Here is an 18,760-nt window from a genome sequence, read left to right as displayed (position 1 = left end):
CTAATGTCTGGTGCCTTTACAGTGTCAGGACAGGTTTCCTCTACTACATTGGCATAGTTGAGTGTTTCCCCTGTTGCATGACTAACCTCTGGTCAGATGTAGAACTAATATACCCTTTACCTGCTAAATATAAAAATGTTATTCACTATGTAGACGTAATGAATCGGTGATTCTTGAGAATAGGGACAAAACTGTTCCTATGGATAAAGCACAAAATTTGAATAAAATATACACAAATTTTTTTCTTTTTTCAAATATCTGACTAAACTAACCTGGGTCATGTGAGCACAACAATGTATATTTTCCTTGTGTTTGTTGAATATTTTTTTTATTTTAAACATTGTAGTAGGTGGATGATGCCTGTAAAATCCTTTGTCCTGGAGCAGAACTCAATACATTATAATGGTTTAAAACAATTAAAGGAATACTAAGATAATATATTATGACAATTAAGTACAAGTATTCATATAAATAATTATAAAAGTATTAAGAAAATAAATTTAAAGTATGCTAGTTTTAAAACTTAACATGTCTTGATTCAAATAGCCTCATTATAGTTTTAAAATCAGTAATGTATTCTGGCCTATTGACCTTTATGTTACTTGTAGTTACAGCAGATGGTTTGCTAGGATCGTTTGAACTGCCATTTGTCTGTGTGGGAAACAATACAGGAGAAGTTGTAGCTTTTCACACTCATCTGTGAAAAGCCGTAAAACAGCAGGAGCTCCTGGCTTTAGAGAGGGTCAGAGATGGCTCCTGGTTGGATGAGCAAAGATATGCCTTCATTGAATAAATACAAATAAATCATTTTAATGAATTAATTGCAAGTAAATTGCATTACTTCACATGTATAAAGTATTTCTTTTTACTCATTAGTTTGTCACCACCTTCAGTTCTGTGTCAACTCCGTCAGATGGACTTTTTGTTTTAAATATTTTGTTTATTGAGAAGCATTTGTCTGTAAAAATATCACTAATAGGATATTTTAAAAATAATTTTATATTTATTTTGTCAGATGGTGATGACAAAGTTCTGGGTCAGGTCGATTAAAAATGTAATATTTTAAAAAATGTTGCAACTGGGAGCCTGCACCTTAGCATCTTTACATTTCCAAAACATCATTTGTCATATTTGCATACATAAGGTTGAGAAATAATTTTAAAAGATTTGGGAAAATTAAAACCCATTTTGTCCCTATTCTCAAAAATCACATAACATTTCACTTTCTGCTGAGTAATTCACGTGGTTTACCACAGATGTATGTCTTTCCATCCAGACTGGACATTTCCAGTTTTTATTTTGTTATAATTCCAGCATGAATGACACTTTCAGAACAACACATGAGATGGAAGAGTGGGTCAGAACATCTGAGCTCTGTGTACCTGAGAAAACTCGCTTTGTTTACAAATGTCTTACAATTGTAAGAGTATGTTGCCCATTAGTGATCATGTCCTGTCACTGATTTCATACATTTTAAATGGCAATTGAGTTGGGCCATTATTTTAGGAAGGGAACGATTTTTGCTTCAGCGTCATTAAAATGTTCTTTACGATCTAGTTAGATTTTTAGAATGCAGATTTGTCCTCCCGACCACTTGGTGGCAACGATGCTCCAAGAAACCAGCAGCAATGAAACAAAGCAGAGGAAGAGCAGCGGTTTGTTTGTTTACATCTAAGCTAATGCTAATGACGCAGCTATAGTTCCAGCTGCAGCGGCTGTATCTCTCTACCTGTCGCCTGGAAGCTGGAGACTGGCGGTCTGTGTCTCCTCTTCCAGTTTGTCCAGCGATTGTGAATAAAGGCGTAGTTCCGGAGGATTACAGCAGCCATGGCTCAGCAGAGAGGAGTCAACAGCCTCCAGTTCAACCAGGACCAAAGTAAGCTTCACCCTGGTCCCACTTACTTTAGTAAAAAAGCTTCGTCAGCAAGGCGAAGTTTTACAGTCACACAAAATGTCCCAACTGCCGCAACTTCTGGATGTGTTCCAGTTGGAGAGCAGAACAAAAGAAACCACCGCAGACATCTACAGGCCTGGGGGAGGCTGTTGTTGTTTTGCTCTCTCTACTTTAGCAGTTTGGTTACATTAGAGCTGTAGGTGTTTGGAAAGTTGTTCATCTCATTGACACATTTTTGTTTTATGGGACTGATTCTGAAAATGAAAATATGCAATGTCCTTACTAATTTTGTTGGTCCAGCAAGCAATAACAAACACTAATGCAAACCATCTATATTCATTTTGATATTTGTTCTCCCATGATAGATCGTAAGGTAGTATTCCTTTCAGTTCATTTTTATTTATATAGCACCAACTTATAAATGACTCAGGCGCCGTATAAGACAGACGGGTCTGTCTAATATGTTACATTCTTCTGATCTCAGTTTGGGTCAGGTAACTAACAAAATATTACATCCCCCCATCAGTCTAAGTTAAAACTGTTATATGCAACATTAATCGACAATTCACACAAATGACCACATGTAAGGCTTACGTCAAACAACTTCATCACATCAGGTCAGTGCCAATGTTATGTGAAAAGTTGCCTATTTTTGATCCTCTTTACCTTCCGTAGAAGTCAACTCAGTTTGCTTTTGAATGTTGAGTGTTTAGAAACAGAATCAACTTCGTTTAATGGATCCATTGTGTAAGCAGCAGAAGGTGCTCCTGACAGAAAACATGCAGAACTAACAAACAGATGAAGTTTGAAGTGTTTGTCATCTACAGGCTGTTTCTGCTGTGCGATGGAGACGGGGGTGAAAATCTACAACGTGGAGCCGCTGATGGAGAAGGGCCACCTGGGTGAGTCCTGGTGGAGGTGGCTGATAGCCGCCTGCCGTCACTCCACTGCTTTAATGAGTTTTTATCAGCAAATCAACAAACCTCTGGCCTGTATGTGACTGGACATAAATGCTTTGCAGTAGAGGTGGGCAATACGGCCTGGTCTGGTATCGCTGATGCTGATACCGATACCGATACCAATACTTTTTATTACTTAAGTTCGATAAATCAGAGTTCTGACATTTAGCCATTTTTATGGTTTATCAGTTTATTTTCCAGCAAAATTTATGACAGGCCTACATATTAACAACATAAACAAAAACAATAGACAAACAAAACAAATTTGTGTACATCGTTTCCTAAATAAAGTACAAAAACATATAATTTGAGAAACAAACACTTATTTTCTGTGTTAGAGTTGAGGAACTGCAACATAGAAATATGAAAGTTTGTAAGTGAATTTTTTCCACAACACACTGTCAATATTATCGATTTTTTGGATGGCTCCGCCCACCTCTGCTTTCCAGCTCAGGCAATGAGCTGGAAAGCAGCTTATTGCCTCTGTCGTCTTGACAACTGTCCCAAAACCGTTGCAAATCAGTGTGCACATTGAGTGTTTGTGTTGTTGCAGACCATGAGCAGGTGGGCAGTGTGGCGCTGTGCTCCATGCTGCATCGCTCCAACCTGCTGGCCTTGGTCGGAGGAGGAGTCAATCCCAAATTCTCCGAAATCTCCGGTGCGTCAGCTTCTCCAGAATGTTCTTTTATTTTTTATAATCAGCCTGACCTGTCTTTATTTATATTGTACCTGCTGTAGATATTTAAAATATTTATTTGCTTAGTAAAGGATCCCCCCTAGTCCCTACTGTAGCAGAAATTACAAGCACAAACTATTTCAGCCGTCCACCCATCATCATACCCATCATGATCCTAGTGGGATCACCTGGTGCCTAACGGTCAGTGGACGACGTCATGTTTTTGGACTGTGGGAGTACCTGGAAAAACCCACATATGCACAGGGAGAACATGCAAACTCCATGCAGAAAGACCAGGGCTGGGAATCAAACCCAGAACCTTCTTGCTGCAAGGCAGCAGTGTTACCAACTGCCCCACTGTGCATTTTGATATGGATATTTTAGCCATATCAAAACTGAATTAAAAATAAAGATACAAATAAAACGATAACAGACTGAATACAAATTTAGGCATTCCATCAATTTCATGTTAATTCATTCTCTATTAAAATGTACATATTTCAGAAGGCAACTTATTCCAAAAAGAAACAGCTGTTATACAGAAACAGCTGTTTCTTTCAGAGTGTTGGTTTGAGGCAGAGGCACTGTCAGAGTACTGACAGAGTTTTGTCTGGTATTAAAAGCATGTCTGTTGTAGGTGGGTGACACCTACAGTGAGCATAGAGCATGTGTTTCTCATTCATTAAATTCTTGAGCATCATTTGGATCTGCTCTCCTCTGGTTGAAGTTCTGATCTGGGATGACGCTCGAGAGTCCCGAGACCCCAAGGATAAGCTGGTGCTGGAGTTCACCTTCACCAAACCGGTTCTGGCCGTTCGCATGAGGCACGACAAGTGAGTTTCCTCTGACCACTGTTACCCCTCCCCGTCCAGCCGCGCGGATCCACTGATCATGAGATTGCCTGTTGTCGTAGGATCATCATCGTGTTGAAGAACAAGATCTTCGTTTACAGTTTCCCAGACAATCCCGTCAAGCTTTTTGAATTCGACACCAGAGACAACCCTAAAGGTGAAACTCTTTCTTCCTCTGTGGTTTCTTTGTCTCTCCTCTTATTGTCTTACTTCTTGACAGCATTTCTCTCCATCCTGCAGGTATCTGTGACCTGTGTCCCAGTCTGGAGAAACAGCTGTTGGTATTCCCAGGTCACAAATGCGGCAGCTTGCAGCTGGTGGTAAGTTCCAGACTTGTGGGAGGACGAGTGCGTCCGACTCTGTTGTTTTGGCCAACAAGCTGGCACGTCTCGTCTCTTTCAGGACTTGTCCAACACCAAGCCCGGCACGTCGTCGGCGCCGTTTACCATCAACGCCCACCAGAGCGAGATCGCCTGCGTGGCGCTGAACCAGGCAGGCAGCGTGGCGGCGTCAGCGTCCCGCAAAGGAACCCTGATCCGACTGTTCGACACCACAACCAGAGACAAGCTGGTGGAGCTGCGCAGAGGCACCGACCCGGCCACGCTCTACTGGTGCTTACTGCAGATCACAACAGATCACAACAGATCACAACAGATCAGTCAGAGTGGAAGGAGGATGTAGTTTGGGTCTTTGGTCCAGGCCTTCATTTAGTATTTTTACAGTCAGTGTCCTTCTGGAAGGAAACCCAAAACTTGAGTCAAAACGTTTGACCCAAGTTATACACTAAAGACATTTATCCCTCATACTGACCAAATGTATATAAAGAAAGGGGAAACAAATGTCTAAAAAATGTTCTGGCTAAGTTTTCTGGCATTTAGCAAATAGAAATAATTCTGGTAAAAGAAAGAAACAAGAAAAGTTTGGTCTGATTTATCTTCAGACAGTGAGATAAAAAAATATGTGTGTTTTTATTGGGTGTATGTAAAATTTCAACTATCACTCATTTTGCTGTCCCTGTTGAAGAACAGTTTCCCCCACAGCATGATGCTTCCACCATATTTCACAGGGTAGATGGTGTGTTCAGGGTCATTTCTGCCAGGACATTAAGAACACAAGAATCTAATTAGTTACAACGTTTATTCAGTTCAAAACTACTGGATTTGTCCCAAAGGGAAGCAAAATGTTACAACTCTTATCATTTAAATACCTTAAGAGTTATTGTTAGGTTTGCAATGAATCAGAAGAGGTCTCTGATTGAGAGTTTGTCAACTCATATTAGGGCCATTGGAGACAGAAAAAAGTAATTTTCTGCCAAAAAATTCTGAACTTTTAAGAATTCCACACATTTTCTAGAAAAAAACATGGAAATTATTGAGTTTCAAAAGTTTTTTTCCTGGAAAAAGTCTGAGATTAATCTCAAAATTTCTAAGTTATTTCTAGCAATTTTTCCACTTTTCAAGCTCAGAAGTGTCCTGGCTTTTTCTCCTCTAGAAAATTTCTAAGACAAAATTCAAGTTTTCTGGTGGAAATTTACTCCTTTTTTAGAGACGATTTTATTAGTCCCTAAAATGCACCATCGTACAAAGTAGCATTTTTTTAGATTGTTAAGCCATTTTTGAAGAAGTAAACAACTCTGCGTTCAACAGACGTGTTAACCATGTGAAACACGAGACCGGTGCAGCACACAGACGCCGTCGGCTTTCATCCACTGAAGCGTTCCTCCTTTTCTCTCTTGCAGCATCAACTTCAGCCACGACTCGTCCTTCCTGTGTGCCTCCAGCGACAAAGGCACCGTCCACATCTTTGCTCTGAAGGACACCAAACTCAACCGACGCTCGGCGTAAGACCTCCACCTGCTCTCATCCTCTCACTGCTGCCGTGAGCTGAACCCATCTCTCTCCCTGCAGCCTGGCCCGTGTCGGGAAGGTGGGCCCTGTGATTGGTCAGTATGTGGACAGCCAGTGGTCGCTGGCCAGCTTCACCGTGCCTGCTGAGTGCGCCTGCATATGTGCTTTTGGAAAAAACACATCCAAAAACGTGAACTCGGTCATTGGTGAGGAAACCCGCTGTTGTGTTCTGGCTGCATATCATCACGTTCATAAATGTGGCGTTTCCTGCATGTCACATGATGCAGGGAAGCTAGAATGAAGCTCAGTAAATGTTATTGGTAAAAATGGAGCAGTATTGTTATGAGAAGATATAGAATAAAATAGGATTTAATTTATACCAATCAGGGCTGCACCTAATGATTGTTAGTAATGGAATTATTCTATTGATTATTCAGATGATTTATTTGTTAAGAAATTAGCCACATTCTGCAGATTTTTTATTTGACTATTTCAACCTTTTTTATACAATATTAGAAATGTGTTAAAATATGTAAATATAAAAATAATTACATTTTTAAGAAAATAAAACATTTTATTGTCTAAAGTGCAATAACATAGCATTCCCTTAGTGAAAACTTGATCACTTACAAAAATTGCAAATTAATTTTTGTATTAACAACCAATAATTAGATGGCAAGAGGTGGCTAATAGATTTTGTTTTACACAATTTGAATCAGCTGAAGCTAAAACTGTAACTTGAGGAGTTCTGGGTAGAACATATTTGCAGACAAAGGTTTTTTTTTTTATCTAAATGCAAATTTTACATATTTTTGTACAGTTTTGGCCTTATTACCGCTCTGAGTGTGTTGTTCTTTCAGCAAATATTCTCTTTTGAGTCTGTATAATCCAGTGACAGATCAATTACCAAATGAGTGGAAGATTATTTCAATAACCGATTAATCACGATTAACCATTTCAGCCCTAATACAAATACTCCTCTCCAGTAACCTGGAGCTTTTTACGCTTGGCATTAGTGAGACTGACAGGAGCTGTAACCTGATGCGGTCATCATCTTTAAACATTTCTAGCAAAAGCCAGTCATCTTAGCTTTAGCATCATCATCCTGTACTTTAGCCTCACTTCTACATCCTGACAGAAAAAACATGTATTACAAGTCCGTTTACTTCCTTCTCTAAGCTTATATTTCTAAATTAATTTTGAGTATCACTATAGTTTTCTATCCTTGCCTTCTCATGCCTCTGTTCTGCAGCCATCTGTGTAGACGGGACCTTCCACAAGTACGTCTTCACACCGGATGGAAACTGCAATCGAGAAGCCTTCGACGTGTACCTGGACATCTGTGACGACGATGACTTCTGAGAGGAAGGCAAAGGGACGAGACTTACCTGAAGAGACCGCTGTGGTCTGGAGATGGAAAAGATGGAAAAGACCAACAAACTCAGCTGCAGCCTGTTTTATCAAGAGCCACGTTTTAATCAGTGGTATTTACAATGTGCAGCTCAGTCGGTCAAATGCAGCCCAACTTACCTGGATGATGAGTAACACATGACTAGTGTTCAGAATTTATGGAAGCTGACAGGCAATGAAGTCTGACTAAAATTAGAAATGTTTTATAAAAACTTTCTTTTATTGTAAGTAATAAATAGACCTTTTATTTATATGTTGCTGTTTATCATTTGGCATTTATGTTAAGATTTCAGTGTATATTTTGCATCTTTAGTGCGTCACTTAGTTGCGGTGTATCAGAGGAATAGTTTGGATTTGTCAACGTAAGGTTCTGTAGTATTTCCATATATTTCCACCAGGAAAGACAAAAAAATATATACAGCATAATTATAAGAATGAAAGCCATAACTTCAACTTTCTGAGTCCTAGTTATGAGATAAGTGTGACCTTGAAATTCTCAATTATAGCCCTTATTGTTATAACTTGTAATTATGACTTCCTGTTGGGCTTTTATTTTTTTTTTGTTTCATGGCAGAAATGGGCTTCCATACAGTAGAGACCTTGTAGTAGCTAGCATGTTCCTGTGAAATGACTCTCCACAGAGTCACAGTCTCACATGTAATTCAAGTTAAAGGGCATAAAATGACTTTTTGAGCTTTACCTTATGCACAATGTTATTCCCTCAGCAAAAACATACCTGAAGTTTTCCCTTGATTATTTCTTGCATGTTTGAGAAATCCTAAAATCTCCCATGGCAACCATTCGGGGTACCTAAAGGCCAGGTCTCGCTGTGTGCTGCCTTTTCTACAAAGATCTTCCTCCAGCCGAGCTTTAGCGTCAGAGCAGCCCGGCCCCACTCAGCTCCTTCAGACTAGCCAGCAGCAATTAGCAAACACCTACATTTCAACAAACAGGTTTACAGCTCAAAACTTTGACATCAATAATGCAACAATCAGTAAAATATTAATGTAAGAATAACTACTGGTCAGAATCTATAGCTAGCAGTGCAGTAGGTTACTTAGTTATGGCTTGTTCAGTTGTATTCATTAATCTGTTATATTTTACAAGAGTTAACGAACCAAATGGTTTGGTGCCCCAAAGAACTGGAAAGCAATATAAAGTCTTCAGATAATAAAACATCTTTAAGGGGGCAGTGTTATGTTTTTTCAGGTATATGGTGCCATTTTATAGCTCATTGAAGTAACAATGTTAACTTCAGTTGGTATAAAAATGCCACATATATATCAAACATGAAAAAATACAAGCTGCCTTCGCAATCTGACACCTTGAAATCTCTTTAAATCAAGATTAAATAAATATGTACGAAGTAATAGCAAAACGCAAAACAAAGAGGACTTTTACTACGATGTTTTATTAGAAAGAATGAAGCAGATTAAGGTGACTCTTTGTGTGGCAGAAAACGTGACAAACACTATGCAAGTCCATGTAAATATATTAAACCTAGAAAGATTTCAAACAGATCACCTGGCTTAAGTCTTATTATACATACAACTCACATTGTTTTGATTACCTGAATTAAGTGCTGCAGGGACAAGGATACAATGTAAAATCGACTTACAGTCTGATTACTGTTATTGATAAATGTGGTGTTTTAGATATAAATAACCATCAACTCAAGAAAAATACATTTGACCCAACCAAATTAATTCAAACTTACTTTCTTTACTGTGTAACTTTCTGTGGAATTTCACAAAAATATGCTGAACACAATCAGTTCAGAAAAGCACTACAATGAGCAAGAAGAATCCAGAATATAGCGATTAATGTACAGGCGTCTGAATATGAAAAGATCCTAAAGTGGTTTCTTAACTGCAGTCTGCTGGAGCTGTTGTAAAGAACTGAAAGGCACGTCACATTTATCGAAGCTGACATTTAAACCAGATGTCCTTAAAACGAACAGAGTGTTTGACATGGTACAGCGCAGCACTGTGAGCTTTAGAACCCTTCATGTCTTCATGCGTTGGAAACGCAGTCAGCTTAAGGCCTCCCTGTTCCAAGATGTCAGCTCAGTGACTGACATGGCAACTCTAGTCAGCTACAGACGTTCTCACTGGCACAATGCCAGCAAAAGCAAAACTGCAATAATCCTGCACTTTTACACATTTACATACATTACAAAAGATATCGATGTTATTTTGGTTACTAAAATGTTTTTTTTTTCTGCTTTCTTGGTCATCGTCATTTTGACTTCATGGAAGTTTTTTATTTTTTTTGAAAGAGGCGCTGATCCATTTTTAGCACAAAAGTAACCAATTCAGTTCAGTTCTTAGCTGACCTTCGGCTCCATTAGTTTATGTTCGTGTGTAAAGTTCTAGAGGAGGACTTGAATGATGAGGAAGAAACGGGTGAAGACAACATGCTTTGGTCCGTAAATGATCTTTCTTGGCAGTTATATATTTTAGAGAACGTTGTGGTAGCTCACAGGCCAAACGTCCACAGTGTGACCTCTCCGTTTTGCTAACCGTTCTCCTTCCATAGGACTAAGTGAATGCTATGGTCGGGCATGCTGGTGGCAAATACCAGTCCAGAGTCATTACCCCCATCCAGGCCGTTCAGCCAGGAGGTGACGCCTGCCAGGAAGCTGGATCCTCGTTTGGATTTCCTGTAGGCTGGAAGAGGCCAGCGGCCTGAGACGGACTCTGTTCTCAGGTCCATGACATACAGGAAGTGGTTATCAAAAAGGAGAGCAAACACCTCACCGAAGCTTAGCAGGGACAGGTTGGCTGGGTCCTCCATCTTTATTACTCTGAGAAAAGAACAGAGTTGGAAGGGTTAGAGCGACATCGGCTGAGTGTTAACCACAGAACTGCACAAGTTGAAAATAAATGTGCTTAACAGAAACGCGTCAATTTTGAAAAAAACTCAGTTTTTAATTTTTGCGCTAGATTGAGGTGGATTTTCAGCCGCATCGAAACAGAAATATTCAGCAAAACTGTGATGAAAACATTTTTTTCCATGTCACATCATCAACAGCCGGATGTTACTACCAGCAAAAACGAAGAAGACAGGAAGTAGTTGGAGGATGACGGTTTGGTTTGTTTTTTTCAGACAATGTGCGGTTGGCTCCACCAGAGCTCTCACAGCATCACAGTTCATAAAAAGTTGTGTGTCATTCCAACGTCTTGAGTCCAAAACGTTTCTGGAAAATCGCAATTCACAATTTCCCCAAAACACCTCATACATAGCTGCTCCCAAGTCGGCGGGGCTCATCACTCCAACACCAAAGATTGGAACAACTTGCAAAAAACCCCACCATCACTGACTTCAATATCAACCATTATCAACTTAGTAAAACCCATAGTACATGACTGATGTACCTGCTTTTAAAAACTACTGACTAACCATGAGTATTACAGTACATTTAGTCAGTATGATTACTATTACACATATTTTTCTGTTTAATAATATTCTTCTGTTTTCTGCTGTATGATATTCTGCTGTAAAATGTTTTAATGTTTTCTAAACAGGTCTCTGCTGAAAATGAGAATTTGTTCTCAATCAATTTAGCTGGATGAATAAAAGGTCATCTTGAACTAATGTGACGTTCTGAAGATTTTACCTCAGAATTTCAAAACTGGCAAAATCCCACTGATAGACCCCAAGGTCAGAGCTGCAGACGATGTAACGTCCATCAAACTGCAGGCGAGGCTGAAGGCTGATGCTGCGGTCCTCCGACACCGACAGCGTCTTCAAACACTTGCAGTTGATTTCTCTTCCTAAAGGCCAAACCTGCAGAGCGTGAAAAGCTTTCAGTTTCATCCTGTGGAGCGCTTACGATAAGAAAACCTCCAATTAAAATATGAATTCTAGTAGGGTGAGAACGTTACCTTGATTTCATACTTATCAGCACTTAGCAGGATATAATCTCCAGGACTGTGTACCATGGATTCTACTTCACTCCTCTGCAAGATCACCTGATGGGAGACCACACCAGGAGGAGAGCAAACAGTGAGAGTCGGCATTAGCAACAAGAAAACGCGATGCGTCAGCATGCTGACCTCACCTTAGTGACCCACTCAGTGTGTCCAGTGAGAGTGTTGAGGCAGGCACCGGCAGACAGAGACCAGACCTTTACCGTGAAGTCTGCAGAACCGCTGACCAGCACATCCAGTTCATCATTGTAGTCCACACTAAAGACTGTACACACACACACACACACACACACACACACACACACACACACACACACACACACACACACACACACACACACACACACACACACAGACTATAACCATGGTTGTGCATCACCCCAAGTTTCTTACACATCAATGTAGTAAAAACCGTGGAACATGATTGATGTAAGTCAATGTCAGGGCAGGAGGGGGTTTCTAAATCACTCCAAACATTTTGTAGTTTCAGCATTTATTCACATCAGCTGTGTTTAATCTGCTTTAATCCAACTCCAGTCTGTTTGCCCAGAAAGTTCAGTTCATTTGCAGAAGTGTGATTGTGCAAATTCTCAAGTTTCTATTACATTTTTTGAAGTAGTTATTTTCCCCCTCAATCACCTCAAAAGTATAAAACTAAACTAACGCCTAAAGCGTTGCAAACTCCAGATGGACATTTGGTCAGAATTCATACTGACCTGCTCCAGTGTGGCCCCGGAACTGCTGGATTTTAGCCCCTGTGCTCCATTCCCAGCATGCAATAGTGTTATCAAAGGACCCGGTCACTAGCTTCTGTTCATCGAATTTCACCGTGGCACATGTGTGTGTTTGAATTCCATAAATACACTGTCCAGTTCGCACGTCCCATAATTTGGCAGAGAGGTCATCAGATCCTGCAACAGAAGGAGACAATCATGACGCCAGCAGGCAGAGTCACGTTCTCCACAGAGTCACACAGAGGAACTGACACAGTCAGAGCCAGAGCCAATCAAAGGTACCTGTGCAGAGCAGGCCGTCTTTGTAGTACAGGGCGTAGACTCGGGCACTGTGGCCAATCAGGGACGACGTCTCAAAGGCCTCCTGGTCCTTCAGCTGCATCATACGCAGTTTAGCTTTTAGGTAGATGCCCTTCCAGTGGGCTGCATCCTGAATGGATTCATCGATCCGCCAGCCTAGCTCCCGACAAACACTCTGCCACACCTCTGTGCACGAGCTGATCACCTACACACACACACACACACACACACACACACACACACACACACACACACACACACACACACACACACACACACACACACACCTAAATAGCTTTAATTTAAATAGCTGCTGGGAGTTAACTAATAAGATTCATGACAGATTTCATTACAGTTCTATGTAAATATAAACTTTGTATTATCATCTGATGTTGATACAAAAAGTTATGCAAGTTCCTGATCTGGCTGCAATAACCAATTTTGTAATTGATTAATTTTTATTTTCCGATTAATCAATTTATATTGACCAGTCCAGGAGGAAAAATGGCACATTCTGTAGATATTTCATTAAACCCTTTTTTGTACAATATTAGAAAGGATGCAAATAATTTGATTCCTTTAAATAAGAAAACATTTTATTGCTGTATCAGCTTTACTGCAGCTAAAAACAATCCTATCAACATGTGAAAAGTCATAAACGCAAAATGTAGAAATTTTGCACAGTTTTGGCTTACTTATTGCTCTGAATATGCTATTTATTCAGCAAATGGCCTTTTTAAGTCTGTGTACTCCAGTTAATGATCGATTACTAAATTTGCTGACAATTATTTCAATAATAATAATAAATACTAATTATTTTCACAATTAATCTTTTCAGTGCTGGTTTCTGTTGATATCAGTTGTTACTATTTTCTCATATCTTAACCTTGTTGTCATGATGCCAATATGAAGCAAACCGGGCATCATGTTAGAGGAGCTTTGCTGCCATCCAGTGGTCGGAGTGTGACTCTCCAGCATGAAGCTGTATTTAAAATGCTACCAAGAACCAGAACAAACTTTATACTGTAATTCAGTGTTATTCCTCCATTTATTGTGATGGACTGTTGTATCATGTTGCACTACATGGGCTCAGGACCTTTACCTTGTTCCACTGTTTGCAGACCAAGCAGCAGGTGAGCAGGGTTTGAGGATCCAGCCACCGCAGCAGGTAGAAGGCCAGCTCGAGGGGAAGGAGGCGCAGAAAATCCCGTTTCAGCAGCGTCTCCAGGCCGTTGGACAGGTGACGGAGCTGGGCGGCGCCGCTCAGAGAAATGAGCTGATCCAGACACTGGTTACGCTGCTGGTCGCTAAGAGAAAGGAAGGTGGCAGAGACTGACTCCAGCCACCCCTCAAAGGCCGTTTTGTCCATGGGCACATGACCAGCAACACCTGCAAAGAGCAAGGAGTCCAAAGCATGACTTTCAGTTATGTGTTTACTGAATTAAGAATTTATTTTGTGCTCATGTGGAAAAAGCAGATGCGTATGACTTTCTTTAGTATTTAAACTGAAACCAACAGAATCTGAAATGTAAATGTTCAGCGTTGGAGCCGAGTTCTCAAACCCTCAGTTCACTGAGCCAGGTTCTGGTTTTCTGCTGGAGGTTTCTTCCTGTTAAAGAACAGCTTTCTCTCTCCACTGTTGCTACATGAGTTAGTATGATTATATGCAGTGAGTTATAAAAAATATCCTTAACCTTTCAACTTTCTCAAATATTGTCAAAATACAACCACCACAACATTTATTCTATTCAGATTTCATGTTATCAACCAAAAAACTATGAACTGGAAGGAAAACAGTACTTGGCTTTCCAAATGACAAATAAGAAATCTTAACAGTGTGGTGTGCACTTTTATTTAGTATTATTTACAATAATAACCCTTCATATTACATTTCAATGCAGTCGATTTCCTTCAGGATTCACCTAATTAGTAAACGGAGTACATTTCAGTGGAATAGCAGCAGTTCACTGAAGTTTGATAGAGAGCATTAGTGGAAACAGCATCATCAGATGTTTTTCAGGGAAGTCCGTGAAGCTTTGCACTGGGAGGATGCCACATGTTCAGTCCTGATCCAACATTCCCATCATTTTCTCTCCGCCGTCTCCCAGATTATTTTACATTTCCTATTCACTTCATATTCCAGCAGAAACTCTACATTTTTGTTTGCAAGCAGAACATTTAAACACAGTCACACCTGTTGGATATCATAGTGTTTGCATTCAGATACATGAATAAAAACGACCAACTTCAGAGAAAATATTAAAGGAACCGGGGACTTCCCCTTTAAGCATCTCCTTGGATACGAGGCGAGAGTAACTCTCTCATTAAAGGTTTTAAAAGATGTTAGCTGCTAAAGTTCATTTATTTATCTGCTTATTTGTGTTCTGGAAAAGCCTGTCACAAGAAGCAATAAATCAATTAATTGCATGATAAATTAAAAGGAGCTTGATCATTTTCATTTGCATGATTGTTTGAGAGAAACACTAGAACGTGTTTCTCTCTTTCTACCAAAGTCTGGATGAGAAAGGCTTCAGTCGGGTCCTTTGGCCTCAACTAAACCTGCTAAGGACAATGTTGACAGACACAACAGTCTCTTGTTGTCTTCAAACACTTTAACAGCTGGACACCTGGAGTGCACAGTAAAGAAAATTGTTAGAGTAATTTCGAGTTTTTATGCACCTGGAACGAATGTCCAACAGAACTACACCAATAGTGCAAAAAATGTTAAGGTTGTGACCTCTAACATTAGTTCATGTGATTTTTCTCCTTCACTTTGCATAAACATGTATTCTTTATATCCTGTATGACATTTGACCTTGTATGAGCTAGATTAGCTAAACGAGATCATCGATTTTTCAAAAGTTGTATAAGTTGTGAGGTCAACACATTTATCAAAACAGGACGGCTACAAAATAGAATTATCTTCCAATGACAGGTTTAGCTTTAAATGTGTAAAGTTTCCGGAACCTTCTAGGTAAGAAGGTTCCGTAAAGTCCTCCTCATACGATGAGACAGAAAATAAATTAGATTGTATTTCGCATAAACTGGGGCTTCAAAGCGGGTTGCAGGACACGCACCGCTGCAGCTGACAGGCTTGTCCCCTGGCAGGTAACAGTGGAAGCTTAACGTAACTTCATTTCTGAATAAAATGCTCCTGGTCCTGTCAGAGGAGCAAATTTAGTCACCCTGACAAGAAGGTGCATCGAAACACTCAGTTTGTTCGGATTCTGCGCCTGAAAAACCTTTATTGTCCATAAACGTTCTCAGCAACACTGCACATATAGCAACTTAGCGATTTCTGTTGCTGTCCTACTCATCTTATGTGCAAAATGATTATCATGGGTTCATTTGTCACCACAGGCAGTTTAATTGCAACACATATAAGTTTAACATTTCCACCAACCTGTAAGTTGCAGGAAGCTTTTCTTCGCCTCTTTCCTTGTTTAGTCAGTAGCAGCGTTAGCTTCCATAAGCTAACCTGCCTAACTAATTACACTGTCCACGTAACATAGCCGCCTAGCTTCTGAGATCTAGCTACCATACGCAGTGCATTTGATTGTTTAATGCTTAAATGTAACGTTTTTAACCTAAACGTCTTATTCGCATTTTGAAAGCAGAAAAACCAGCAGGGAGTAGACAAGGATATCAGTATTTGACAGCATGAAAACCAGCCGATAATAGAAACGCATCATCCTCGCCAACGCACGTTATGCCCTGCGCATTGTCTCAAAGGATGTATCTGAAGCAAACTACTCTCTAATACCAGAAATTATTTTTTAGCTTGTTTTCTTTTTAGATAGTTTCATTTGATTTTTCATATTCTCATAAGAAACGATAGTAGCATTTAAAATGCTTGTAAATTATTTGCCTGTACGACAAAATAACGGATATAATTTAACATAGTTCGCAGGTATCTGACTTCCGGTGTTACACAAATAGTGTAACGGAGTGAAATATGGATGAAAAAAATGACCGGGGTGGGTTTCCTTTTGTTAGGTTTCCACAAGTTGCTTTCTGTCGTGAGATTAGGAAAAGCCTGTATAGGAACAAGGAACAGATATTTCTGACAACAGCCGCGCAGATACTGTGTTTTTTTTTTTTTTTTTTTTTTAAATCTTTACCTGAAAAATATTCCAGCAGGGCCAAGCACAATTTGAGCTTCATGTCTCAAAAAATGGGGACTCAGACCAGTCCAGAAATAGTTGAATGATATCGGTATTATTTTAAAGTTATTCAAAATTCAGTTAACTCAGTGCGGGTTTTTTTTTCCAAGTCCTCTGTCTCAACGAGGGTTTTGAATGAATGTGGAGTTAAACTTTGGAAATTATTTTATTAATCCATCAACTCATTCATTTATCTACAACTTATAGCAATCATTGGGCAAGAGGTACACCCTGACAATGCAGAAATACAGAAAAACAATAGTCTCTCTCTCTCTCTCTCTCTCTCTCTCTCTCTCTCACACACACACACACACACATGTTTGTTTTGCTATCTTTGTGGGGACTTTCCATTGACTTCCATTCATTTCTACTAATTTCTACAGCCTAAACCTTACCTTTACCCTTTTCCTAACCCTAACCATCACATACCTAACCCTAACCCTAACCAAAACTCAATTCATACCTTAGCCCTAACTCTGACCCCTGACCCAAAAACAGGGTTTCCCCTTGTGGGGACCAGGCTCAGGTCCCCACGAGGAGCGATTGGTCCCCACAACGTAGCATATGTCAGGAAAATCGTCCCCACAAGGTATTACAAACAAACGCACACACACACACGCACACACACACACACACACACACACACACACACACACACACACACACACACACACACACACACACACACACACACACACACACACACACACACACTCCTAATGGCAATGTAGAGAAACCAGTTGACCTGAAGAAGTTGTCTTTGGACTGTAGGAGCTAGCATGATTTCATTAAGGGGCTTAACCAGTTTCTAAGAAGATTTGCTTAATTGTTTATCTTAAAAGAGGGTGTTTGAAGAATTTTTTATTAGTCTCAGAATGCATATTGTGATGTTTGAATCTAGGCAGATTTTAGGACAACCCTGTTGGTAGCTGTTATTACATATCTAGGAAATGGGTGGACCTATCATGGAAAAAGTACAGAACTGGGTCAAACAGATCATATTTTGTCACAAACCAGGAATAAATTGCTTTGAGCCTATAAATAGCTAGTGTAAGAACTTTGCTAATAACTTATTACAAAAGATTTCAGTAAGAATGACATTCTAGTATAATACAATAAAGTGCTTTAGAAAATTCATTGAAACTACTCAACTTCCTTAAAGTGTTGCCTTTCTACAAGTTTGTGAATAACATTTTGATTTGTTGGCAAATACAATTTATGTGAGATTACGATGTCGGAACACACGGGGTACTGCAGAGAACAAGCAGACCCGGAGGTGTCAGGTCCAGATTGTGCAGATAAACGTTTCTGAGCACCTGCTGGTGGTGGAGGAAGGGAGACTGAACAAGTGATAGATATCTGCTAATCTCTGTGGTGTAGGGAAGCCACTTAAGCTTCTGTGGACACTAATGAGCTTGGAAGTAAATCCTGGCCTGGACTCACTGGAACGTACAAATTTAATATGTCCAAGTTGTTTAGCTACTTCATGCACAGCCTCTGGAAAGAGTACGGCATACTGGAGTGAGCTGTTTTTTATCCAGATCTTCTATAATCTGTTAGCATTTTCTAGTGGGGGAACAGAAGATATAAGAAAACAAAAGGAAGAAACAACTTTTTAAGACTGTAAGACGTATAAACAATATGATTTTAAGTAAGTGACCAGATTGGTGGTAAAATAAGGGGAATTTGAATATCAATTGGACTTAAAATATCAACATATCTAAGTTTTATACATATGAAAAGGTTTTTCATTAGTGGGACGTCACACAAGACGCATCTTATTATGGCTGAAACACAAAGAGCTCTCAACCTCTTTGTGTTTTCAAACCATACTGATTGCACCAGATAAAGATGTGTTGCTGGATGTTCCAGCAACACATGAGTGGATGAGTGGAGAGAGCATCATTTTCCCAGAAACCAGCTGTGTTCAGATGCTCCTCACCAGGTTTCCAATAGAGTCAAAGGAATAACCTGAAGAGATGTCCAAGAGTCAA

The 18,760-nt window shown here is 39.8% G+C and overlaps 2 protein-coding genes across 2 annotated transcripts; one reads left to right on the top strand and one right to left on the bottom strand.

Annotated features, from left to right (window-relative positions):
- Positions 1 to 1,622: 1,622 nt before the first annotated feature.
- On the top strand, positions 1,623 to 7,890 carry wdr45 (WD repeat domain 45). The gene is made up of 10 exons (XM_014994945.2): positions 1,623 to 1,876; positions 2,722 to 2,796; positions 3,407 to 3,511; positions 4,257 to 4,362; positions 4,443 to 4,537; positions 4,621 to 4,700; positions 4,783 to 4,991; positions 6,119 to 6,220; positions 6,288 to 6,433; positions 7,480 to 7,890. Exons 1-10 carry the CDS (start codon positions 1,828 to 1,830, stop codon positions 7,587 to 7,589), a joined length of 1,077 nt encoding a protein of 358 aa, XP_014850431.1. The 5' UTR covers positions 1,623 to 1,827; the 3' UTR covers positions 7,590 to 7,890.
- Positions 7,891 to 9,029: 1,139 nt separating this feature from the next.
- Positions 9,030 to 16,997, bottom strand: fbxw2 (F-box and WD repeat domain containing 2). The gene is made up of 8 exons (XM_014994944.2): positions 16,007 to 16,997; positions 13,706 to 13,992; positions 12,586 to 12,808; positions 12,286 to 12,480; positions 11,701 to 11,834; positions 11,525 to 11,611; positions 11,257 to 11,426; positions 9,030 to 10,443 (listed from the first exon to the last, which is right to left on the bottom strand). Exons 2-8 carry the CDS (start codon positions 13,970 to 13,972, stop codon positions 10,155 to 10,157), a joined length of 1,365 nt encoding a protein of 454 aa, XP_014850430.1. The 5' UTR covers positions 13,973 to 13,992; positions 16,007 to 16,997; the 3' UTR covers positions 9,030 to 10,154.
- Positions 16,998 to 18,760: the final 1,763 nt, after the last annotated feature.

This window comes from Poecilia mexicana, unplaced genomic scaffold, assembly GCF_051168715.1.
Source record: "Poecilia mexicana isolate PSO_F unplaced genomic scaffold, ASM5116871v1 scaffold_12, whole genome shotgun sequence".
NCBI lineage: Eukaryota > Metazoa > Chordata > Actinopteri > Cyprinodontiformes > Poeciliidae > Poecilia > Poecilia mexicana.
This window is presented reverse-complemented; position numbering and strand designations above follow the sequence as displayed.

Bases quoted from the DNA above. Each gene is read 5' to 3' on its own strand.
- wdr45 (XM_014994945.2), top strand. From the start codon at position 1,828: ATGGCTCAGCAGAGAGGAGTCAACAGCCTCCAGTTCAACCAGGACCAA. The intron at 2,797-3,406 runs GTGAGTCCTGGT...GTGTTGTTGCAG, and splicing joins GATGGAGAAGGGCCACCTGG to ACCATGAGCAGGTGGGCAGT. The intron at 4,363-4,442 runs GTGAGTTTCCTC...CTGTTGTCGTAG, and splicing joins GTTCGCATGAGGCACGACAA to GATCATCATCGTGTTGAAGA.
- fbxw2 (XM_014994944.2), bottom strand. From the start codon at position 13,972: ATGGACAAAACGGCCTTTGAGGGGTGGCTGGAGTCAGTCTCTGCCACC. The intron at 11,427-11,524 runs GTAACGTTCTCA...CACGCTCTGCAG, and splicing joins CTGATAAGTATGAAATCAAG to GTTTGGCCTTTAGGAAGAGA. The intron at 10,444-11,256 runs GTAAAATCTTCA...TTCTTTTCTCAG, and splicing joins GCCAGTTTTGAAATTCTGAG to AGTAATAAAGATGGAGGACC.